The 25,920-nt window shown below is 42.8% G+C and overlaps 2 protein-coding genes across 4 annotated transcripts; one reads left to right on the top strand and one right to left on the bottom strand.

Moving 5' to 3' along the window:
• Nucleotides 1–2,463: 2,463 nt before the first annotated feature.
• Nucleotides 2,464–18,233, bottom strand: CFAP210 (cilia and flagella associated protein 210). Of its 2 annotated transcripts, none has more exons than XM_067549272.1 (9): nucleotides 18,118–18,233; nucleotides 16,272–16,495; nucleotides 14,745–14,918; nucleotides 14,442–14,635; nucleotides 11,476–11,632; nucleotides 6,836–6,975; nucleotides 6,028–6,220; nucleotides 4,308–4,472; nucleotides 2,464–3,115 (listed from the first exon to the last, which is right to left on the bottom strand). In XM_067549272.1, exons 1-9 carry the CDS (start codon nucleotides 18,182–18,184, stop codon nucleotides 2,753–2,755), a joined length of 1,677 nt encoding a protein of 558 aa, XP_067405373.1. In that variant the 5' UTR covers nucleotides 18,185–18,233; the 3' UTR covers nucleotides 2,464–2,752. The 2 variants fall into 2 exon arrangements, with proteins under 2 accessions (XP_067405373.1, XP_067405374.1); XM_067549273.1 differs by lacking the exon at nucleotides 18,118–18,233 and adding an exon at nucleotides 17,784–17,919.
• A 180-nt stretch (nucleotides 18,234–18,413) lies between these two features.
• Nucleotides 18,414–21,073, top strand: PHOSPHO2 (phosphatase, orphan 2). Of its 2 annotated transcripts, XM_067549277.1 has the most exons (3): nucleotides 18,414–18,536; nucleotides 19,259–19,487; nucleotides 19,771–21,073. In XM_067549277.1, the coding sequence occupies exon 3, from the start codon at nucleotides 19,793–19,795 to the stop codon at nucleotides 20,516–20,518; it is 726 nt and encodes a 241-aa protein (XP_067405378.1). In that variant the 5' UTR covers nucleotides 18,414–18,536; nucleotides 19,259–19,487; nucleotides 19,771–19,792; the 3' UTR covers nucleotides 20,519–21,073. The 2 variants fall into 2 exon arrangements, with proteins under 2 accessions (XP_067405378.1, XP_067405379.1); XM_067549278.1 differs by lacking the exon at nucleotides 18,414–18,536 and having other exon boundaries at nucleotides 18,893–19,487.
• The last annotated feature ends 4,847 nt before the right edge of the window (nucleotides 21,074–25,920 follow it).

Here is a 25,920-nt window from a genome sequence, read left to right as displayed (position 1 = left end):
AGAAATATCAAATACATCCATAACTTCCATTTCACATATAATACATGAATGTAGGAGGTGCAGTGACCTTCATCCAAGCTGGGGCCTGAAGAAGGGCCACAACCACCGTGTTGGACAGAAAAAGGGCCAGCCACCCAGTCTGCCCAGCAACCAGGAGGCCAGCTAGGGATAGGTCCTACCGGACGACCAATCCAGCACCAGAGGGGCGGAGCCTCGGCCAAGGCTGAGACTATAAGAAGCAGGCCCCACAGCTCAGAGAGAGAGAAGCTGCTGCCAGAGGCAGACGTGGGGCCCCGCCAGCTACAGCCAAGGCCTGAACCGGGCCAGGCCACTGCCACGAGCAAGCGCCTGCTCCCCGGGGCGAAGACCCCGGGAGCAGCCCAAGTGACCACCCGCTAGGGGTTGGATAGGGCCCCCGGACCCTCTAGACTGGCCAAGGCCTACAGGCCCCCAGGACTGGGCCAAGCCCGTAGGCCCTAGTGACTGGACAGAGTCTCCTGAGCCGGAGGGCTGGGAAATCCCCCCCGATGCCAGGCCTGACCTGAAGGAGCTGCCTGAGGCTGAGCCATCCCCGAACCCTGGGACCTGGAGGAGCTGCCCCTTGCCGAGGAGCTTCCTGCCTTGCCGCCTGTGGACGCCGAGGGACTGGCAAGCCTGCCGCGGGCATTCTACCCCAGTGACACCGAGGATTCCACAGATACAAGTACTTGAGGATATGGGGAGGAAGTAGCCCAGGGGCAGCCATAGCCGTGGCTGAGACAGGGGCAAGCCCCGTCGGCGTGTTGTTGCTCGATCCTGAACCTTCGAACCCGGGGACTGGGTCCTGGTACTGTTGCCCTTAGCGGAATCCAAGCTGCTCACCAGATGGCAGGGACCCTATGAGGTCCTCCAGGCCGTTGGCCCTATCAACTACGAAGTCTACCAACCCAACCGGTGAAAAAGGAAGCAGGTGTATCACCTGAACCTGCTGAAGCCCTGGCGGGAGCGAGAGGAACTGTTGATCGACACACACCCCCCCAGACCCCAAGCTGGGACCCCTACTCCCCAAGCAGGAGGAGCCGGGAGGACCTCAACTCGGAGACACCTTGACCGGAACTAAGTAAGACAGGCCAGGCACCTAACTGAAACCTTCACCTCCACTTTCACAGTGACCCCCGGAAAGACTGACCAGGTGTATCATACCATAGAGACCCGACTGGGGGAGGTGGTGCAGACAGGCGCACGTTCCCCCCCGCCACCTCCAAGCAGCGGCAGAGAAGGAGATCCAGGCCATGTTACGCCTCGGAGTCATCGAGCCCTCAACAAGTGAGTGGTGGAGCCCAGTGGTGCTAGTGCCCAAGCCGGATGGGTCCCAACGCTTTTGTATCAACTTCCGGCGGGTCAACAAGATCTCAAAGTTTGACGCCTACCCCATGCCTCGCATTGACGAGTTGTTAGACCAGCTAGGGGAGGCCCAATACTTTTCCACTCTTGACCTCACAAAAGTGTATTGGCAAATCCCACTGGACGTGCACTCACGAGAGAAAACGGCCTTTTCAACACCTAGTGGCCTGCTCCACTTTGTCCGGATGCCCTTCGGTCTTCATGCGGCCCCCGCAACTTTTCAGCAACTGATGGATCAGCTCCTGGCCCCCCACGTAAGCTACGCCACCACCTACTTAGATGATGTGGTCATCTATAGTCGGGATTGGCACGACCACCTCAACCAAGTGGCCACAGTGCTACAGACCCTCCGGGACGTGGGCTTGACTGCTAATCCCTGGAAGTGCCGCATAGGGTGGCAAGAAACTACATTCTTGGGCTATTCCTTGGGCCGAGGGGTCCTGCGACCCCTGATTGATAAGGTGCAGGCCCTACAAAAATACATCCAGCCGACCACCAAGAAACAGGTCAGGCAGTTCCTAGGACTGGCCGGATACTACAGACGGTTCGTGCCAAACTTCACCACTCTCGCCGCACCCCTTTTGGACGCCCTGCGAAAGGACCAACCAACCAACCCGTGTCCAGTGGACCCCGGAGCGAGACCAAGCCTTCACGGCGCTCAAAGGGGCCCTGTGTCATGAACCCGTCCTGCATAGCCCAGACTTCGCCCGCCCATTCGTCGTACAAACTGATGCCTCGGCGGTTGGACTATGGGCAGTGTTGACACAGGTATTCGGCGGGGAAGAGCACCCCATCCTGTACCTAAGCTGCGGCTGTTTCCCCGGGAGGAACGCTATGCAACGGTAGGGAAGGAGGCCCTGGCCGTGAAATGGGCCCTGGAAGCCCTAAGGTATTATCTCCTGAGGAGCCCCTTCACCGTGGTCACGGATCACGCCCCCCTCTGCTGGAAAAGTATTTGGAATCTTTTGAAGGTAATTTTTTCCCTTAGCACTCACTGATAACAATGCAAGAAGCCAAATGCAACATTTAACAGTGTACTCAAGAGTAGCTATAAAAGATTGAGCTTGAAACTTACAAAAATGAAACCAAAATATTCTAATATTTTTAATATGAGCCTTATATATAAAATAAGGTTCTACAGTGGTCACAAACAGTACATCATTCAGTTTTGCTTGTATATTTGATTTAACATAGTGACTTTAGTGAAATACCACTTTTAATGTTTAGGAAAATACACTTAGATCCCTATCAACTTTTCCATAGAGTACTTAGAGCTTTATAGTCCCTTTAATATGTTTCATACAACATAGATCATTTACAGATTTATTGGACCTGATTTTGTTTTTGTAAAGACTTCAAAGAGTTATTTTTACCATGTAAAACCTAGTCTTCCCTTAGCTTGCTGGATGTTACCATTGGTATTTAGCTCTTTTATTTCTTGACTAGTGTTACAATTATAAGAAGGTAGCTGAGTGCCATTGATATCCCGTGCTTGGTAACTAGGTCTTATTCCTCCTCTTTCTCTGTAAACTGGTCCATGGCCACCACCCGCCCCTTCTTTTGCTGCTTTGACAAGAGGATAAATATTTTGGGCTGTCTTGGATTCTGAATCAATTACTTGCTTTGCATATTCTTGAAATTCCTTCTCCTTGCAAATTGCTATAATTTCTTTCTGGGCCTCATAGTCCAATTCTGCTTGTTTCTCCTGCTGTTCTTTTGCCCGTTTTTCAGCCTGTATGGGGGAAGGGAATAACAACGCTTAAATATTTCCACATGGTTAAGTTTTAGTAGACCAACTTAACAGAGCATAAGTCCTTATGTGACATTATTTTTTAATAACTGGCTGTAAATACCTTTCTGATAAAAACATTTTGAGTTAATCACAATTTAACTCTAGTTAGGGATGCATAACTGACATTCTCTGTTTGTCCAGAGAATAGATACAAAGTGAGCAGCAGCCATGTGCCAGCAATGTGCTCAAACACTGATTCAGAGAGACCGTATCTGTGGCTGAGAGGGCACCTCAATCAACATCATTCATTCAAGTCTTGACTTATCAGGTAAGCCTTACCCATATGGTTGCCAGTTAGTGCAGACCATGCTAAACTAGCCCGAGGTTTTGCAGATCCATGTAAAAAGTCGGATTTTTGGGGAACCTAGACAGACTGCAGTATTCCCATAACATATTTGTGTGGTAAGACTTTGGCAGCTGAGCAGGAGATGGGGTGCTTGTCACCAGGAGATGGTTTCAGCAGCTGAGAGTAGATTGGACAATGGTAGTAGTTGTTGTGGGCCTAGGCAGGGTTGAGCCTCAATGTTAATCTATTAAGGTGATGGGGCAACACAGCAGGCTGGGGAAGTTACAGATATGCATGGATAAGGGATGTTGCTAGAGTAGACTCCCAAAAGCATGGGGTCTTCTGAGGGCACATATTTGACATATGACTAGAGTTGGCCCTGGTGAGGGATTTTGTGACACTTGTCCACTGAAAACTGGACTGAGACACCAAATGCTATTTTATATAATCCTAATATATATATATATTTATATAATTTAACCTAACAGCCATCATCAGAAGGGGATGTCTTTCAGTCCACACTGGGCTTGACTCAGACAAGATGTCTGTAGAGGAAAGGACCTATATATGCTACTGCCCATCCTGTGAGCTAATGACTCCTCAATTGATATGTATAAGCTCTGTTTCACATTTCCACTCCTGCGCTGTGAAGAAGCTCATCCCTGAGGAACAACTCTTGAAGTCTTTTGTTTACAGGGATAAAAATAATTTTCTCATGTTTCTCTTATTTTGAACAGTAATGTGTTAAATATAAAGATTGAGGTCTACTGCAAGATTCCTATACCCTAGAAGTATGCTGAAATGGCTTTGTAAAATATCTGACAATCTGATAATCTCCCTAGTTACCATTTGCTGGATTTGAGTCTTTTGCATTTTTATGTTTTCATTGCGATTTCTTCGTTTCTTGTCTTTCTCCATTTCCAGATAGATGCGGTCTGCTTCCATTAGTTCACGAAGCTTTTCTTTACCCTCTAATTTCTCCTCTCTCTCTCTTTCTTCTTTCATTTTTATCTATATTTTATAAAAATTAAAAATTAACTCAAATTGCTAGCCAACAAATTTGAAAACCACATTTTCCAGGCATGTTTTATCATTTTACAGGCAAGAAAAACTAAATAAAAGAGCTAGAATACTAAAGAAGCAGTGGAACATCAGCAAAACACTTCCAAAATCTAGTAAATCCACACACCTCTGTGAGTTTCCCCTCAACTCCAAAGCTTTACATGATTTTTTCTCAGTATCTCCTAATTTTATTAGTGACTGATTAGCCATGTAATGTCAGTCACTTGTCAATAGCCAACCAATAAGAAATTGCTGCTTAGAAAATTCTGCACTGTTTCCTTAAAATGCTCATTTTACTATAACAGCAATTTTCAAACTGGTCTGTATAGCATTTACTGGTAGTCCACAGAGAGCTATCTGGTTACATGGTTCTGGCTAATCCCGTTTCCAGATACTAATTCCCATTGAAAGTTGCATAACCACATTACTTTTCTTACATTTCCACATAAGCAATTGTTGTTGTTCCGACAAGAAGGTTACACAATCTGCAACAGTAGGTATTTTGGGTGGACAGTTGTGAACAGGAGAGGTTATTCACCTCTTCAGAAATGCAGTTAACAGCATGAAAAATGTTGCAAACTCTGCACTATGTATTTAGCTGTGATACACTTACACATTAATGCTCTGTTGAGAGATTTTTACTATGCAGGTAAAAGAGTCAAGGACCCAAGGATTTTTAACACTTTTCCTGCTCACTACCAACCTGCTGATTAACAAGTCACCCAGTAAGAGGACATAGCTTTACTGAGCCCAAGACTTTTAGTAGCTTGTAGACAAATTGTCTAGAACAAGCTGTGATGCAGGTCCCCACCCTGGAGCTCTGTGAGAGGCTGGTCCCCTACGAACAGCTCTTGAGTCCTAACACGCTTGAGTGGTAGTGATAGTGCTCAGGGGAGTGATCAGAGGAAGAGCACAAGAATGCTTCTAGGAGGGGTGTGCTTGAAGGAGACTGCAAATGGGAGAAGCAAGGACAATGTGAGGGGCCAGTTTATTCTGCCTTATTAAGCAGGACGGAAGCCAGCAGTCTTTGAAGGCCGTCTCTCTCACCAGGCAGACTAAGGCCTCTAACAACTGAAGGAGAATGGCCCTCATTCCCTACTGACTCTGAGCTTGCAGAAGAGTAGGAGTGTCAGCCAAGCAGTTATGTTACAACTATTAGCCAGTATGCCCTTCTTACTAAAAGTGCCAAGTGATTATGTTGGTTGAACTAGCTCAAAAAATGCTGATTGAAATAATGAATATTAAAACTGAGATGTTTGCATCAATTGTCAATGATAACAGACTTTCACTTTTAATTGTTTGCGACACTCAACCAGACAGTTCCTCATACGTTTTGCCTAAAGACTTGCTATCTACATTAATTGTGAGATAAGTGTTGAACAGTAAATTCAATATGAATTTCCCACAATGTGCAAAGTGCAAAAACTATTGCTTTTCCTAAAACTATTTATAAGAATGACTGTATACAACCACGTTAATGTAGTTTTTTCTTTAAGTATCTTACCACGGTGGCTCTGTGTTCTGCAACTGATTTCAGTTCAGCTTTGTTTTTTTCTTCTTTCTCTTTGAGCTCTTTTTCCCACTCAGCTTCTTGCTCTGCAACATCTCTAGCAACACGTTCATCTATGTTCTCAAACGTCTGTTTCATCTGTGCAACTAGACGGTTAGTAATATTATCCCTACGTTCCTGCATTAACCTATGGTAAAACAGCAATTAATGCAACATGTCAACGTTAAATAGATAAACCTGGTTTCCTTACAAATATTTCACTAGAATCTAATTATATGATTATAATAAGATTATAATATCTCACTAGAATCTAATCTAACATAAGTGTCTGATTAAAAAATCAGATTTCCCCTATCCCTTTTCTGTCTCTTCCCCCTTGTTTCACTGAAAAGAAATCACAGCCACATCATCATATTATTTTCCAAAAGGATTTAGAAAGTTTGGAACTGATAAGAGAGTAAAAGACTTGCAGACTAGATAAAAAACTCCCAGCTTCAGAACATGGATGTGGGGCCCAGTGTCTTACAAAGTCCACAAGCCTTGAAGACTAGTGAGATCAAAGTGAACACCCAGCTCATCGCATGTCATCTGTGACTACAGAAGGCCAAGGAGAGGGTAACTCCTTGCAGACCTTTTCTTTTTTTATACCCCCCCAAATGCCCTGAAGCATTGTGATCCAGCATTGTGCTGTAATACTATAAGATCTTTTTGCTGATTTAAGAGCTTAGATGTTACCATAATCACGTGACAAAGGCATAATTCTGAATCTATACTTTATGTAATACTCTAATATTTGACCCACCTGTTCATTTCAGCTTCTTTTTCTTTTCTCATCTTGGCCATATTTTGTTTTGCTTTAAAGTGAGTGCGAATTTTCTCATTCTCCTCTTCTTGTTTTTGTTCCTCTACAGCTTTAAGAATATCCTGGTCAGCAACATGCTCCTTTAAAAAAAAAAAAAAAAAAGGTGTCCAGTTATATTTACTAAGACAAGTATCTAAATCTTCTTAAAGAAAGAAAAAAACTATATATATAGACTTAAACCATAGTACGTAAAATTATGAAGGTGCACCTAGGCTTGCAGCAGGGGAGGACAAGGTTCTGGAGGACGGAAGCTTCTAGAAAAGGATCTTTTTGAACTGCTTTACATTCTGAGGACCAAATTACCACCAGTTGTTGCAAAAGTAACATTAATGTGCACCAATATTCTAATGCACACATTCACGCCAGCAGCAGGAGTAATCAATGTCATGCATGTACGCAGTGCCCACTGACCCAGCAACGGCACTGGAACCGTTGCCTGATTCAAGGTGCTTCACTACAAAGGCCCTCTGTGCTTCTTGTCAATGAGCACCTGTGGAAAGGCTTTTTCACAGGTGTGAAGGACGGACAGACTCAGGGTGCAGTACCCCTTGGGCTCTGACATTTCTGGCCTCTGCAGGGTGCAAACCATAAATCCGAATCTCAGTCTAAACTTTACAGGGGAATGTGAGTTCTATTTCCTATCCCTCCCTATTGCCCAGGTTCACAATTTCCCTCTGAAGTTTGCATGATGCCAAGGACAATGAAATTAGACCTACAGTGCATCCACCATACAATGGGTCAGTCTCCCTACAATTTCAACTGGATAATATTATATTCTTCACTTTTTGTTTTAAACTGGTGTAAGGCATTGTGCTTAAACAGCTGCCAATGTTTCGTCCCAAAGACGGCTATACTTCAGTGGTGTTTGTAGGTACACAATTCCTGCACTGTGTACCTACAAATTCTGCCCTTTAATGTCTGTGCCCTTTTGAAGTCAGTGAGTTGTGTGCATGAGTTTAAGGGCAGAACTTGGCCTGTAACTTGAAATGAATCCTTGACAATACTTAACAGTTCAGTTAGCGTCCGCATGGTTCTCCTGCGTAGCTAGGTGTACCATTGCAACATTGGGTTTTTCCCCTGCATTTGCAGATAGGAAGAAGTGTCCGACCTGTTAGTCAAGGGAATTATTTAGACTCTGTTCACTTGGGGGAACACCCCCCCAGATCATTCTGGCATTTAGGCATGGCAGGAGATTGCTGACTTTTAGAACATGTGAAAGAAGGGTAATATTTTGCCAACACAGTGGACTTCTCTAAATTACCCCTCTGTGTTGCTTCCCTTTTTACTCTTTTGGGGCCTTCTTTTTGGAGCCAGGAACTGTAGTGGGACTCTATGCTTATAGCCTCTAAGCAGGAGCTCCTCTCTCTCTCAGGGCATCCTGGCATAAACAAGGAGGTGCTCCGCAGGGCTTCAGCTAACAGTGGAAGGAAGCCTCTGTTTCTTTTGTCAGCAAGACACAACACAGCAATCCCTACAGACTGGACTCTAATTCCAGCAGCTATGGTCCCAGCAGCAGCAATCACCCTCTGGCAGTTCCTCCTTAAACAACAGAGGTTATGACTACACTACAGTTTATAGTGGTGCAGCTGCGTGCTGTAAATTTTCTAATGTAGCCAGTCTAAGCTGATGGGAGAGAGCTCTCCTGTCGGCTTAATTACATCAGCTCCCGTGAGCGGCGGTAGCTATGTCAGTGGGAGAAGCTCTCCCACCGACACAGCACTGTCCACACTGGCACTTAATTCAGCATAAATTATGTTGCTCAGGGGGGTGGCAAATTCACACCCGAGTGACATAAATTATGTCTATTTAAGCTGTAGTGTAGCCATAGCCAGCAACAGAAATATAAAAGCCTTCAAAGGCTTTTTAAAAGGCAATTACTAGAAGAGGTGGTAGTAGCAAAGTTGCTCTCATCAGCAGTGACATCAGAGGCTCTACCAGCAGCTATTACAAAGGCCACTCCACATATTGGAGTCAACACTGAAGGTTCCTTCAGAGCTTCCTCACAGGCAATGTTGGAATGACAGACTCGGCTAGCTGCAAGGAGATATTTGTACTTACTGTGACAGATATCGTAATTTTCTGCAATATCCTGGACAAACCTTACTAAATTAAGTTTAAATATTTTAGGAAGTAATTTTATTAAAAATGCAAATGTTTATGTATTATTGTGGGACTGTCTGTAACATCTTGGGGGAGGAGGGCATGACTAACGTAAATCCTGGGAAGTGTCATGAGCTTCCAAGGACTCGTTTAACAATGGGACAGATAAGAAGGAATGTTTAGGCTAAACAAAGTTAAGTGGGTTTACAAGAAATATCTGAGAGAAGGGAATGAAAATTTCCACCTGCAGGCCCAATCTTTTGAGGCTATGACCTGAGGAAAAACCCAAGGTCTATGAATTACTTATTCTCAGATCCAAGGCCCAGGCAGTACAAAGGAATGACTCACTGATTCATGAGGATGTTATGAATTTGAAACCACTGAAAAACCATTGAAGGACTGACCCCCTACCACCCACCTTATTCCAGGTGGGGTGATCTCTGATAAACTTACGTGTGTAGGTTCTTTTACTGTTTTAATATGTTTTCTCTGTAATGCTTTCCCCTTAAGAAATACATATACGTGCTTAGAAAAAGATCTGTGGTACATTATAACTATGGGCAATTATGCTGTGTATAGCCTCTGATAGAAAAGCAAAGCAGGCCTGCTTAGGCAGTCTGACTTCTTGAGGAATTCACAGTATAGGCAGTGAATCGTGCAGCCTGGAAATAAACCAGTCAGGAGAGAGTGAGATGCTTGTCTCCTGGCCAAGAGAAGTGACAACCGGGGAGCCAGAAGTCTGAGAGTGGGTGCCCCTGCTGGACAGTGAGGTGGAAATACAGGTGCAATTGTCCTGAACTGTGACATTTGCACGATGATTTCCTTCTCCTAGTATTCAGTTTCACTATTCCAACTAATTGTGTGGGGAATTTTCTCTGCATTGGCTTATCTGGACTTCTCTTATGCAGTAGATGCATGTAATTCAGAAGGCTAATGTTTTCCCTTTATCATTACTAATCCACATCAGGGCCAGATTAAAGCATAGGCATATATGTTTAGGGCCTCAGGTCCTGGATTTGTGATGAGGCAAGAATCTCAGTTTACTTTGGTTGCAAAAAAAAAAAAAAAAAAGCTTGAAACCATGACTCAAGTATACTGATGCAGGGATATCTGCCTGAGTCTGCAGCCAGCCTGGAACAACAGTTCTGAGAGATGTCAACTGCCCCATGCACCTCAATGAGGTGTTAACTCCAAGATCCACTGCTCCAGGGGTGCCCTGCCAGCTGCACCGAGCAGAAGACTCTGATGTAACAGGACGAGAAAAGTGCTGTAGACCAGGCCAACACCAAGCCCATATGCCCTGGTTGCTGAACTAAGTACGGAGGGCCCACCCTGCTGCTTCCAATGGCAAGGAAGCCCCTGCAGCTGCTCCTGATGGGGGAAATAAATGGATCTTCTATGCACTTGTCTTTCTGAGAGGAAAGCGAAGACATCCTGCACTGCCACTCCAGGGGGGAAATGGCGTCACAACGCAGGTGTGAGGCCACAGGGCACTCCGGCATTGTGTTTCAGCTGTGAAAGAAATCTCACTTGGAATTGTTCTACAAGTGAGTGAACCAAGCCAGTTTCCCTTGATAGGCCTGACATCACTTCCTACACTGCAGAAGCAGGGTAAACCCCAATGCTGGAATAGCAAACCTGACTACTAAGAGAGAAAAAAAATTGCAGGTGCGTGCAGCTTTTCAACAATTAAATTTATTACCTGCAGTTCTCATGAAAAGTTTTTCAAACATAAATCTCTTAGGCAGCCTGTTGCTAGTAGTGAAGATCATGCTCTAGAGACCTCCTGGTCTCCCAAAGTTGTTCCTTTCCCTCCTCTACTGCACTCGTCACTACATTCTGAGTCCTCCCCATTCTGCCTATAGGATGTACAAACGATTCTATCAGAGCTGTCGCTATTAAGCTGTTCACTTGGTGCTAGTTCTCAATATGGTTTTAATAATTTTACACATAGATGATGCAACACCTCACTCTGCTACTGATCCTGCTCAGAAAGGCTAAGTGGGATCCTCTGAGGCAAGTGGCTCCTTACTCTATACAGATACAAAGGTGATGGGAAAGGCTCTTTGGAGAGATGATTTACAATGATTCAGAATACAGAATGACTGAGCAGTCCTGAGGGAGGTTTCCAGGAGGAGCCAGGTCTGGAGATAAGGCAACAGCTGAAATTTATTTTATTAATGTATTTGTTAGTAAAGCCAAGCCAATTCTGTGCAGCATGCACCTTTGTTTTAGAGCAGGTTGGGAAAGACACCTGCTCACAATGCATTTGATAAACTGCAAATCAGCACTAAGAGCCAAATTTTCAAAAGAGCGCAGCACCTAACAGTTCTCACTGACAACAATGGAAGCTGTTAGGTGTAAATTCAGCACCTCTGAAAATCTGGCCACTTATTTAAGTATGTGAATATGAATGTAAGTCCCTAACTTTAAGCATCTGAGCTGGAAAATGTTGGGTTTTCTGCTTTTCTGTTACTTACACGATGCATCATCCTATGTTCAAGTTTTTCCTCCAGTTTCTTTTCATTTTCTCTCTGCACTTCCAATTCATATAATCTGGTCAGTCTTTGAATCTCTTCGCCTTCTTTTTTTGCCTCTAGATTGTCTAATTCTGCCTGATACTTATGCTCCTTTATTCTAAAGCATAAAATAAAATATTAATGCTAACGAGATAAGAAAATGTACACTGTACATAATGGACAAAGGTTACACATTTCTAAGGGTTAAACAACATTAGACTATTTGATACTTTGAACTGAAGGCATGTAAAGTGTCAAAATTCAAAATCAAAGTGATGCATTTTAAAGCCATTGGTCCAAATCCTCAGGCCAATGCTTGGCCCAAATACAAAAGACTGAGAACTTAGTAGCTCTTGGGGGGTAGTGAAAGGAATCCTTTCCCCAACTCATATAGCAGCAGCAGAACTTCACAAAAACGGCTACTGCAGTAATGACTACAATCCTAATATGCTCCTTCTACTGTGGGAAAGATAGGAAGATATAGAAGAGGTGAGGTTGTGGTATAATGGTATTCCGGAAGTTGATGCCCAGCCAAACTCTGTACTAAGCAGAGGATTCATACCCCTTTTGTGCCATGCAACTTCTCCCCATCTCCCCTGCAGCAGAACTACTCCAGTGCCATTGCCAGAAACCCTTTATTTTCAAAGAATGGAGCAGGATTTCCCATAATGTGTCAGTGCATTGCAACATTTAAATGTTAGATAATGTCAAGAAAGAGACAGAACCACTGACATTTCAGTTCCAGGATTATTTGCAGCAAATTCCCGCTAGATACTGATATCCATGTCCAGCACAGCACATTCCTTGCTAATTCTCACAAATGATAGAGATTTGGGTACACATTACTGAAAGTTGTTAGTTAACAATTAAGCAAAAACCACAGTAGATATATCTAGATGTTTCATCACAAAATTTGTCTTTTTAACAATTACATTTAGTTTTAATTAGGATATTCCCTCACTTTCTTGAGTTCCTCCATTCAAAATGTATCATTAAGGCTGTAAGAAAATCATGGGCTGTGATTTTGTTGCAGAAACAAACTTTTAACACACACAACAAGTTTTTACAGTTGTCTTGCCACAAATTTGAGTGACATTGTGCCTCTGTACACCTGCTCACAATGCCACTTGCTCAAATTTGGCCCAGCTGCTCCTCTGTCATGATAGCAGGGTGGCTGGGCCAAATTTGAGCAAGTGGCATTATAACCTGGCACTTGGGGTTGCAATGTCACTCAAATAAGGCTCTTTATGATTTTGGATTTTTGTTTTGTTTTTTTATGGTATTTGAACTGACTGCACAAAACTGCAGCTTTAACGAACTGTGGCCAGAATTTTTTAATTAAAAAAAATCACAACTTCTTTACAGCCCTATGCATCACCAAAAAAAAGTCACATGCAATTTAGCCACTCGGTCCTCAGGAGGAGGAATAACAGACCTAATTTTAGCAAATATATGTTAAAAAGGGTGAGATGATCAAATAATACAATAAATTAATTATCTAACCCTGATAGTGAAAATTATTGAGCTGTCCAGTAATTCCCATTATTGTCATTTTAGAAGCTTCGCAAAGGGACCTAATTATACATATTAAGGACAAGAGGGAGTTTTTGCCCTTTGAAATTAAAGTACATTTATTCAATATCCCAGAAATCCTTAACTTTATATTTATTGAATGAAAGCTAAGTGATTATTGTGACAGACAGGAGGTCTGGTTTCACCTTGTTTTGTGAATGCCATTTATTTTCAGGGGCTCTACTTTATATTGTAAGCTTCATTTTGGACTGTGACCTTCATGTTGTATTGCAAGCTCCATTATGTACTAATCATTTTATTATAGGGGTGTGAGCCATAGTTATGTCTGAAGCTGACACACAGCAATCTAAGGCCATCAACTCTGAATGTCTTCTAGTGACCAGCCAACCTGGGCTCAGGAGAGAGAAAGCAGGAAAGGCTACCCAACCTGTGGAGTCTGATCCAACCCAGGATTCACGGGAGAGGTAAAATCCAACTTGAGGGGCATGCATTCAAGGATCATTTATTGTTTCCCAAAGATCTGTAACTTTCTATTGCTGTTTGAGAGTAAAGTATCTTTGGTTAGGAAATTTCTTTTCTACGCCTATATTTCTTGCTTGCCTGCTACGTTGTCCCTGAAAGGGTCAGCTGAGAAGCTCAGAGTACTCAAAAAAAATGGAACTCTGAGGAAGCATGTATAAGCAAGTGGGAGCTTGGCTGGGGTGGGGCACTTGTTTAAGGGCCTTAGATGCAGGGTCCTGCTGCCGAAGAAAGATATTAGACATGGGGTCTGCATCTGAGAGTGAACTTGAGACCCAGAGCTAGAAATAGTGGATAGTCACTACCCAGATCCAGTGGGGCTTAAAAGCACATGGGATCCAGTGGCTGGTTCCATAAAAAACTGGTGTCCTTCCAGAGTGGGGAACTGGGCCAGGCTGTGACAGTTACATTATATTTCTATCAAAATTTACTAAAGTGAGCAAGACGGAAGATGTGCCCAGTGAACTAGTATGAAGTGCCCAATTTTGTTGCAATTTTTATGCTATCTGTATATAAATTTACTGGGAACGAGATCTGTTAGATTGTAGAAAAGCCTCCCAAGAAAAGTAGTATATGTTCCTTCCCAAAGGAAGCAGTGGGACTTTTAAAACTGGGCTTCACAAAATGTTAGAAATTGTAATGTCAGTAGAATTCTGCATGGGCAAGAAGATGGAATGGATATCTAATAGGTCTGTCTTTCTCTCTCTGCTGAGAAAATGACAGTTCATTTGCTTCTGTTAAAAATCCCTAGTAACTAATTTGTTTAGCAGATGAACACAAGATTTATTTTAACAACTTGATTAAAATGGACTTGTTGAAAGAGAAACAGTTTAATTAAATAATCGTTATTAATCAGAAGCAGTCATTTTACTTACTGTTCCAGATGGTCTCTGCAAAGTGCCTGTCGTTTCATAAAACGTTCATATGCCTTTTCCTGTTCTTTAAGAATAGCTTTTTCACGCTCACGTTCCATTTCTTCTTCCTTTTTTTTGTAAATATCTGGCTTTGTCTTTTTAAATTCAATCTGAGCATCTCTTTCCTTTAGGACCTCAGTAAGTAAAAGTGCTTTCTACAAAAAAGAATTTGAACATTTCATATGTTTACTTTATTACACATTCAATTATGTTCAAAGAAACTCAATACAATTTGAATGTAAAGACAATAAACCGTCTACAAACATGTAATCCTTTCACTCTCTCATTCTGATAATATTGATAAGTTTTGGCTTGTTCTATGGCCTCCTTCCGCTTTGCTGCTTGTAATTCTACTTCCTCCAGATCAAGTAGCTTTCTTTCTTCTTCTTCCTTTTCTTCTCGCAATTTTCTGGCTTTAAGTTTCCTCTGCGCCAAGCCCTAAATGCAGATAAAACTAATTTCCATTACAGATCATACTGAAAAAAGAACTGGCTCAAAAATCTACAATTTCTTCAACAGACCAAATCAGCAAGAATTTGGTTATACCTACTCATATATCTAAGTGAATTGTCAAACACTTTTTAAAAGTGTGCTGCTGTCCTGTGTTTTAAATATCTATTAGAAATTAAAAGGTATAATAAAAATGCTTTGCAGTTGGAAAGCATATTTCATATGAGGATCTCAGAGTGCTTTATGAGTAATAATAGTAAGCTTCACACTGCTGGATAAAGAATAGGTAAGAATCACTTCAATCACCACTGATGAGCAGCCACTTCAGAGGGAATAGGCAGACAGCACTATGTGGCAGTTTAGTACAGGAAGTAAAGAACAGAAGGAGCAGAAATCCTTGCCCTATCAATGACAACACCCTTGATAATACATTTGTCTGCTTCTCCACACCTGTCTTTGTGCTTTTTCTCATGCCACCTCTTACACTTGGAACAGGCTTTCTACACTGAGCTGCCTTCAAATCCCTCACCAAGATTCACAATTAGCACAATGTCTATAGGACTGCCAAATAGTTACGGTTAGGCAGAGCAGTAGTTGAGGCATGCGGCCAGTACAATAACAACAACATTTTTTTGTATGTCTTCTCCCTCTCCCCCAACCTTATCTGTTGTATGTTTTATTAGACTGTATGCTATAGGGGTAGGCATGGTTGTTTCTCATACCTAGCACATTTTGGATACTATTAAAATACAGATAACAGTAAATAATAATATATCCAATTGAAATTATAGGGTAAATTTAGGTAGCAGAATGTAATTAGCTGAGTTGGAATAAGATGTGTAATTTGGAAGTGTAGGAGCTCTAGACTTGCCCACTGAAATATTTTGAACAAGAACCCTGTAGGAGAAGAGAAGGACTGGAGGCCTGGTGGGCAGGTGGCTCCAGTGACAGTCTGCATGGAGGATGGAGACATTTCCTTCACACCTCTTACTCTCTCCTCTCTATGATCCTATTTCAAACTTATCCATCACATGACAAAGGCGTGTCTAATCTGCTGCTGCTGCTGCATACAGCACGGCTGCCCCATCTCTTTAGATGCTGGAGTTTCCTGATACTTCTCAGGAGTGAAGATGGAAGAAGCTATGGTGTTCCTAAGCAGGAGACAGAATTAATAAGCAGGGCCACCAAAAAGTAGACTTGGGTTATAGTGAAACTTTGCTTATTAGGAAGTATGTTTGTGTTTGTCTACACATAGAGAAGGGTGGGAAAGAGTTCACTCTAAGAGTGTTCCAGTGTATGCAAAAAGTAACCCTCCAATTTCCAAATGTACATTTCACTTACTGCAATGGTGTTGGGCCAGTTTTTCACAACTGCTTTGGAACGTAAGTGCATATCTTTCCGTTCTTTCCTCTCTGCATGAACCCGTGCTGCTTCTTTAGCTGCACTATCAAGACTGTCTCGAATCCTTTCCCACTCTGCCTTTGACAGTACAGTAACCTGGCGAAGATCTACTCCATTTGGAAGAAAAAAACCATCTGGAACATTACATTCTTCCAAACCATTTGCTGTTATGTGAAAGAAAGAACAAAAGAATGAGTTCACTCAGTTTGTAGTACTTCTGGCCAGAAAATCCTGGGTTCAAACCCACACCGAGATTTGGACTCCCACTCAGCGCTGACAGTAAAGCATCAGATTAGTTTGACCTCACAGTGCAATGTAATTCTAGTATCCAAGAGCAGGAGCACAGTCAGAACTAACCCTCCAATCCAGGGCCTCATTTTACTTGACAGACCAATACTTTCCTGTACTTTTCAGGCCCTCAGCTCCTCCTATCAGTCCTTAAGTTTCAGGAAATGCCCTTCATATTGGTCATTATTGCTTTAAAGAAAAAAAAGGAATTTGAGTAAAGTTAAATTCTCTCAGAAAAGCTTGCACATCTGGTTTGTAATAATATGACATCTAAAAAAGGGGACAACTTTAATGTATTCTGACAATGTTTAAAATCAATACCTACTTTTAGATAAAATTGGTTCTCTACTAACTGCCCTGTGTTTGGTGCACTGGACCAAAACTAGGAGATTTGCACAAACCAAGTGTCAACGATGGTATACTGTATGTAATTATGATTGTCTAATCTGTAGGTTGCATCTTTAAATATAAGTGGCCTGATTCTACTCTCACAATAGTTTCAAACATACTTGTAATTCCATTAATTTTAATTGAGTTATTCCTGTCTATACTGGTGTGAGAGGAGAAACAGGCTCAAAAAATCGACTTGCATGTCTGCTAGGAGCCAGAGCTGTGAGGGGATTTGAGATGGAAAGTTCTTACAACATGAGATACATTCGGCTTTCTCTCACAGTGACATCTTATGTTTGTTTGTTCTTTGTTATTTTCTTTTTGCCAGTTTTCTTGAAGGGTCACCCAGCAAGGGAATGGATGAAGGGGTTTGTAGTGTATTTCTCCGACTGTGGTGCCAGACCATGAGCCCATGGGCTCATCTGGATTGAGAATGGAGAAAGATTATATGCTCTTCTTCATTGCACTCCACATCCCACATCTCTTGAAGCTCAGCATCCAACACATAACATGCTGGATCCATGCAACCCGTGTCTTGGCATTGCGACCTCTGCATGGAAGTGTGCTGTCTTCCTTGTCCCTGGCATGTCAGCTCCACGGTTGGGCCCCACCTCCCACACGTAGGCACTATTCACCTCCAATGTCCCTCATTTCAATGGCCATCCCTGCTCTTCCCCCTAACATTAACGGCTTTGCTCCTCGCTTCGAGTGCCTCCCCCCTTTAATTGCTGACAATAAAACCCCAGCGTGGCGCCGCGGTTATGAGCCGGTTACCGTGCCAGGGGGCTGTGCGGTGCATTAGCGAGGGGGTGGTCTCCGTCCTTCCTTTGGGGTCTTCGCCGCAGCACCGACCCCAGACCTAGGCCGTGGCAGAGGGTCGCCTGCCCCGTGCGCCACGTCTCGGGTCTGGGGTGGAATCCGCGTCCTCTGCACGCGGCTCCATAGCCGGGCACGACAGCACATGGCTGGGAGGTGCACGGGCCGGGCCCCAACCCCCGTACCCAGCTCTTGGCACCACGTCCCGGCGCCGTGTCCGCCTGGCCCCCGCCACCCGCCTGTCGCCCCGGGCCTGGGCTCCGCGGGGCTCCGGCGGCCTCGTGTAACTCACGCGGGGGTTCCCGTCTCTGGCCTTTGCGCCGCCCATACTGCGCCGCGGGCCTAGCGGCCGCGTCCATAGCCCCACAGCCGGGGCTGCCCGGCGCCCGACCCAGCTCGGAGTCGGCGTCTGTGTGCGGCGGTTACCAGGCAACCGAGGGAGGGAGACTGCACGAGGGGGGAGAGGGGCGGAGCCGGAAGTGGGCGGGGCGGAGCCGGCATCGTCCGGCACTGAGTGGAGGCGCAGAGCGCAGGCTCAGGCAGGGACAGGTCGGAGGCCAGGGGGGGGCTGGCGCGGGCCTTTCAGCGCCTGCCCTAGTCGAGTCCTATCGGTGCCGGTGTGGCGCGGCTCCGCCCATTGTTCCTGTCCCGGCTCGGCCCCGGCCCCGGCCCCGGCCCCAGCCCCGGCCTGCCGCCGCCCGCAAGCTGGTGGTAAGCGCCCCGCGCGGCCCGGCTCACGGCTGCTGCCCGTGACGCTGCGTGTTCCCGGCTGCTGCCGCCACCGCCGCGAGCCTCGCCCGGGCGCCTGTCGGAACTCGCCTCTCTGAGGCCTCGCCGGGCTGCTGAGAGCCCCTGGTTGGCTTGGCTGGCTCCGGCCTGGCCTGCCTCCCCCGCCGCTCCTCGCGGCATGCTGCCGGTGTCCCTGCGGTGGCTGCCCCGTTGCCTGCGGCGTTCCCAGAGCGCAGGAAGAACGTTGCTGTCCCGTCCCTTGCCTGTGCTTTGTGCCTCTCTGCTTCTGTATCGGGCCGGGGGTGGGGGCAATGGATAGTCCTAGCTCCATCGGTGCCGCAGGTGTATTTCATAGAGCCACTGGGGCTGAGAGAGAGTTTGAGCTGTAGCTTACATATTGATAACATAACGGCTGTTGACTTGCCTGCCTTCTTTCTGAATGATGAAAAGGTGATGGGCGAAGTTATTACCGAGGCAGAACGCCTAGAACTGCACTAAAGAAAAAGTGAGGGGTTTTGTTCTCCAGAGTATTCGGATTCCCTGAGGTTGGTCTATAGATGCTAATGTTGCAGGACCACAGTAAATTAAGTCATCTACAATTCTCTCTATGGCAAGTCAACACTAATATTCACCAGTATTGTGTTCTTGATTTTGACACAAGGTAGTTGCTTGAATGTTACTAGGTTTGTTTGTGTTTTTTATAGGGGGGAGAAAACCGGTTAAACTCCTGGCAACAGCAGCATCTGCAAATGTCTCCTTCAAGGTTTTCATAAAATGCTTCCTTCTCCTGTCTGCAAGCTGAAGATTTCACCTGAGAGAATTCTTTTGGCTGGTGATGTGGAAGACAAATTTTAGAACTGAAGTGCAACCTGGCTGTTTAAATGATGCTGTTTAAGGAATGCAAGATTAAGTTTGTGTCAGCAAAGACTAGTAGTGAGTAACAATATAATTGTTTTTTCAGATACTTTTTATACCATTCTATTAAAAATGTAGTTGGATATTAAATTACAATATTGATGTTTATAGATCATCTGCTTGCTTGAACGCAACCTTTCCTACAGCTGTAGCGCTCATAAACAGCTCACTATGTTTATATAGTTGTCCTGACCTTTTTTGCTTGCAGAATTGCACTTTTCCAAGCAGGAGATCAGGGTACATATTCAATACTTAGTAGAAGCTTCTGTTTATATCAACAAAATATTTCTCCTTTTTTCAGAATATATTCTTACCTAACAGCTATGAAGTTTCTTCTGGTTTTTGACTTTGACTATACAGTCATAGATGAAAACAGTGACACCTGGATTGTGAAATGTGCTCCTCAGGAAAAACTGCCTAACAAACTAAGAAACTCATATCAAAAAGGACATTGGACAGAATACATGAGCAGAGTCTTTAGATATTTGGGAGACAGTGGAGTAAATGAAGATGAGATGAAAAGAACTATGACAACAATTCCTTTCACTACTGGAATGAGAGATCTTTTAGACTTTATTGGCAAGAACAAAGATTTCTTTGATTGTATAATAATTTCAGATTCTAATACAGTATTTATTGACTGGATATTAAAAGCTGCTAACTTTCATGAAGTGCTTGATGAAGTGTTTACAAATCCTGCAACTTTCAGTGGCACTGGCTATCTTACTGTGCAGAATTTTCACACTCATCATTGTGCAGATTGCCCTAAAAACCTCTGCAAAAGAAAAGTGTTGGAAGAATTTGTAGATAAAAAGTTACAGCAAGGAGTAAAATATACAAAAATAATATATATAGGTGATGGTGGGAATGATCTCTGTCCAGTAACTTTTTTAAAGAAGGATGACATTGCTATGCCCAGACAAGGGTATACGTTACAGAAAATGATTTCTCAGCTGTCTCAGGGTCTTGGTCCTGTGCAGTCTTCTGTTCTAGTTTGGTCATCAGGTATTGAAATTCTGTCTCATTTGAAATTACTTTTAAAGGAGTAACTTAAACTATAAAGATGGATAAAAGTAGATTGTTAAGGGTGTTTTATCTTGCTTGGAGTGAATAATAACTATATCTGCCTCAAAGCATACAATTACAATATTAGTATGCTAGTATCTGAAACTAAGGCATTGAAATACGGAATATAAAGCATTGTTTATTCTTTACCATAGTGGGAAAGGGAGCATGTTGAAATGGATTATTATATGGAAAATCATTTAGTATGAGCTTTTCAGTTGTGTAAATGGCGGCTGGGGAGGAAGGGAGCAGGGAGAAAAGCAGGGATGAGGAACTATTTTTTCAAATCTTTACTTTACCAGTTTGTGCAAATTACTTCTGTGCAGTAAACCCTGCCCCATCTGAACAGAACAATGGCTTTTCATGCAGTGTTCAAGTATAAGATTTATACCAGGTACTAAAAAGAAGGTACTGCAACTATTGGTTTTGTATATTTGTTAAAGCAGCAAAAATATTTTAACATGTAAATTAATGTTTATAGTCTTGTACATTTGGTCTAAAGAGACACATTAAAGTACTAAATATTTTATGAAGCAAAAGCAAGTTTTCTAATAGTTTTTATTGGCTTTAAGATAATCTAAACATTAACGTCTGTCTAACGAGTAATGTGTATGTTTGTGCAATATGTTTAACTGCCTTTTATGTTTTCACAAAAGTACATCCTTCCAAGGCATACTCACTGGAGCTCAAATGTCCAAAGCCTGTGGGAAGAGGGAGTGCCTTTTGTCATTCAAAGGCATCCTCTGTTTCCTTAAGGAGTAATGTGCATGGGAACAAGAGTCCTCTTCAGTTCTCATTCAGAAACATGACACAACACATGTGAATGGGGAGCCAGTCCACAGATTATTTTAGTCATGTATTCTATTTCTTTTTCACAATCCATGATTTCTGTCACCCCTTCAGAAATATAAGAACTGAAACCCAACTATTGCCATAAACGGTTTGCTGCCTTCTATCTTGTGCACAGTAATCATCTTCTTGCTTTCCACCTATCTCATCCACATAGTTGGGCTCAATCAATGCTGATTATGGAAAAAGGTGTAAAAGGGATATTTTACTTGCCAAAAATCCCTGAGGCCCCAATCTGTGAAGTTGTATTGGATGTCTTGCTGGAGGGACTGGGTATAATGCCCCCAGATCCAGAGGTAGTTCAGGAATCTATTGTTAAATCTGCTTCTAAAGATGCAGATTTCTGACCCTTCCCCATGAGTTGCAGGAGCAGAAACCCTCCTTCACAGAGCCCAAGGCCTCCTCTTGACAATAGAGCAGTTCCCAATCCATTAACTATCACCACTTTATTCCCACTATAAGGAGCAAATGCTGGACCAGACCTCCAGTTTTGACATATGACTCTTTGCCATGTACTTTCGCACCTGATGGCATGGGAACCTGCTGTCTATGGTGGATTCTCTATATTCACCATGAGGCCTCCCAACAGTGGAGTTGCTGCTCAGTTTTACTTGAGCTCTTGCTCACTTTCTGCCTGCATTTGTTCCCTGTTGCCAGTGTAAGTGGAGGGAAGAATTCTGTCCCTTTAGGGTCCAACAGCAGTCTGTAATTTCCATCTTAACTATTTATCAAAACCTTTCTTGAAGTCCAATGGTTTGGGTAATAACTGGTTAGTTAACTTGTGCTCCCTCTGCTAACTGCTTGCAGCTCTGCAGTAGAATGAACCCATGCCAGGAGTGTCATATAATGACTTAAAAAATCAGATTATTTTTAAATCTCATTGAAGACAAATTATGGACCTAAATTAGTCTTCAATGTCTCATAAAAAGTACAAAATAAGTGTTTTGTCATGTATGTAGATAACTGCAGTTGAAAGAGTCCAAGTTGGAGTCTAGATACATATCCAGTCTAATAAACATTTAAAGTGTGGATATTTAGAGTGCCACGTCACTTTCGGTGAGAAGTTCATCTCCACTACAAAGGGGGAAAATTTTTATTTTGCATTCTGAACATCATGTACCCAAGCAGACGCAGGAAGTGAGTGCAGACTAAGCAAGGGAAAACTAACCTAAATATGTTAAATACACTCTTGCTCCTACTAGCTGGTGGACAGGATTACAAGTCATTTGTTACCACCAATAAGTGAATAGATTCAACTCCCTGGTAAGTGTAAATTACTGAAAGACCTTGTGTTGGTAGGAAAACTGGGAATAATTATTAAATACTAATGAAGTGTGTTTATTGTAGCAACTGAAAGCTGGTTTATAATCCCTTCTAATGGGCTCCAATGCTGCTGTAGTGTTTCTTTTTAAAAAGGTCAGTTTAACAGTAGACTCAAAAATGTGAGTAATGATTCTCTTTTTTTTTTTTTTTTCCCCAGATACATGTAATTGTTCAGGGTAAGTGCTGCTTATATGAATTTTCTAGATGCAGGGTTGAACAAAATGTGACAATGGCTGAAGGGTCAACACAGTTTAAAATACAAAATTCTGATATCCTCAATCATAGTAGTGATTCTGAGGGCCTCTCTGTCAAACCAGTTAATTCCCACAGGTTGATGTAAACTGCTGTTTAACTTCCTGCAAAGCAAAAGCCCATAATTAACAAATAAACTTACACTGTAGAATTGGTGATGTGAAAGTGTTTCCACAGGGATTTCCATTGTTATTGAAACAGTAGCTTCTGGTTAGAATAAATTATGATTTGTATCATTGTAGCACATAGGAGCCTCAATCATGGACCAGGACCTCATTATGCTATGCTCTGTATAAAACACAGATATGATCTAAGTATAAGACAGATGGAGGAAAACGTACAAGAAAACATTGAGACAATATTGGTCAGCATGATAAGCTGTGATCTCAGCATACCAGAAGTCTAACCATTGTCAAGTTTTTTTTTGTAGTCATCACGGCAAAAGAGTTTTAAGACAGTTATAAACATCCACAAAACTATCTCCTCCCAAGGGTAAGGGGCAACATGGGAGAAAGCATGCAGGTGTTTCTTTGAAAATGTAATAAGTGGGCGATGGAGGCTGGCATCATGGATAAAATATAACCTGAAAAATTATACACCATATGCAGCCATAGAAAATACAGTGCCACTGCTGTAGCAGGGAGAAAGAGTATGGGTATTTATGGAATATAATAAACAGTGTGAGATTTTGCAATTTTTACAGTGGTGGGCACTTATTCCCACAAGCAGCCTCATTGAAGTCAGTGGATGAAACTCCCATTGATTTCACTGGGGCCAGGATTTCACCTGATGGGGATGTGTGTGTGAATAAGTGCTCACAAATGTGAGTAAGGATTGCAAAATTTATCCCTTAATGCATTTAATAATGCAAAAACATTTATTAAATGGTTCACATTAAATATATTTACACTTAACTATTAATACTTTAAGCAAATACTTCAAGCAAATAATTTAACTTCTACATGACTTTTTGACCATTGGTGCATCACCAAACCCATTGTTCCCATTATGCCCAGCTGCCATAAAGCAGCAAAAAGCCCCTAATATATTTAGGGACTGTAGTTTTGGAGTTAAAGTTCTAACTCCTGTGAACTGCTGTCACCCTGCATCCAAATTTTAAATGAGGACTTAAACCATACACATCAGTCTTTAAAACATTTCCCTGCATGGTCCCAAGCATTTTATCCAGTCTCTTTGGTGACAATGTTGTGTCATTGGTCAGTGGGAAGGCTGGTGGTATCAAATTTTAATGCTGGCTGTCTTGGAAATAAAACCTGACAACTGAGAAGCTGCTGCTGCTACAACAAACAAGATGTTTGCATTCGTGCTGCCAGAGCCTTCCATTCCCTGTCTGTGTAAAAATAGTTGTTTGAAAATTAGGCCTTAAATAAAGTAACATGATTGAATAGTCATTGCCAGTGTGACTGCTAGTGCATGTTAACTCATAGAAATGTAGACATAAGCCCTGGAAACCTTCATTCTAAAAATAAAAATTCAACTCAATTTTAACAAAACACAACTGCAAATTTAACTGGATTTATTAATCTAATTTCCTGAGCAGTAGAACCTAAAAGACCCTGTCTGTACATACAGGACATTTTCTCCATGATTCACATTTCACCTTCATTTTGTTAGCATTTCTACAGGCATAGCCTTCAGCACTTTTGTTGAAACCGTGTTAAAACGGAGGTGAATTAATCCTTTACAGTGTTTAGTTCCAGAGGGGTAGCCGTGTTAGTCTGTATACAGCAAAAACAAGAGAGTTCTGTGGCACTTTAAAGACTAACAAATTTAATTTCAGCAGGCATAAGCTTTTGTGAGCCTCAGCTCACTTCCTCATATGCAGTAGGTAGAAATGATGCAGCAAATGGGTAACATGTATATGTATATGATGCCTCCTATAAGTGTATAGAGAACAATGGGGTAGGTGGATAAAAGCCGGGTACTTGAGGTCTAAAGACAACCATTGAGTAGGAGGTCAGAATTGGTGATCAAAGCAATTTACCTCTGTAATGAGAGAGCCATTCCAAATCTCTGTTTAAACCCAGTTTAAATGTGTCAAGTTTGCAGATAATTTCTAACTCAGCAGTTCCTCTTTGAAGTCTGTTTTTGGAGTTTTTTTGGAGAAGTACAGCAACCTTCAGGTCAGCAGCAGAATGCCCTGGGAGATTGAAGTGTTCTCCGACTGGTTTATGGATGTTATTTTTTATGTCTGATTTGTGTCCATTTATCCTTTTGCGTAGTGATAGTCCAGTTTGGCCAATGTACATGGCAGAGGGGCATTGCTAGCACATGATGGCATATATAACATTGGTGGATGTGCAGGTGAATGAGCCCCTTACGGTGTGATTGATGTGGTTAGGACCAGTGATGCTGTCACTAGAGTCTGTGTGGGCAGAGCTGGCAACGGGGTTTGTTGCAGGGATAGGTTCCTGGGTTGGACTTCTTGTAGGGTGTATGGTTGCTGGTGAGTATTTGCTTAAGGTTGGGGGGCTGTCTGTAAACCAGGATGGGTCTGCCACCCACTGCCTGAGCGAGAGACGGATCATCTGCTAGGATAGGATGTCGATCTTTAATGATGTGTTGGAGTGATTTTAGCTGGGGACTATAGGTGATGACCAGTGGTGTTCTGTTGTTTTCTTTGTTGGGTCTGTTCTGTAGTAGGTGACTTCTGGGTACCCATCTGGCTCCGTCAATTTGTTTCTTCACTTCTCCAGGCGGGTATTGTAGTTTTAGGAATGTTTCATATAGATTCTGTAGTGTTTAGTTTGCAAGCAATGAACAATATTTTCCATGTATTCCTTTTATCCATACTTGCTTTCATATTCTAGTGTGTCATAGAGAAGCTCCTTATTCTCTTTGGGGACGTCAGTGCTGGCTTCTCTCCTTAGAGTAGTTGAGATGGCTAGACTTAGTAAAATAAACTAAATTAAAAATGTAAGATATTCTATTCAGATTCCTA

The sequence above is a fragment of the Emydura macquarii genome, unplaced genomic scaffold (assembly GCF_026122565.2).
Source record: "Emydura macquarii macquarii isolate MOO-44397 ecotype Brisbane River unplaced genomic scaffold, CSIRO-AGI_Emac_v2 contig_1253, whole genome shotgun sequence".
In the NCBI taxonomy this organism is placed as follows: Eukaryota; Metazoa; Chordata; order Testudines; family Chelidae; genus Emydura; species Emydura macquarii.
Note: the sequence above shows the minus strand (reverse complement) of the source record. Positions and strands in the feature narration are given on the sequence as shown.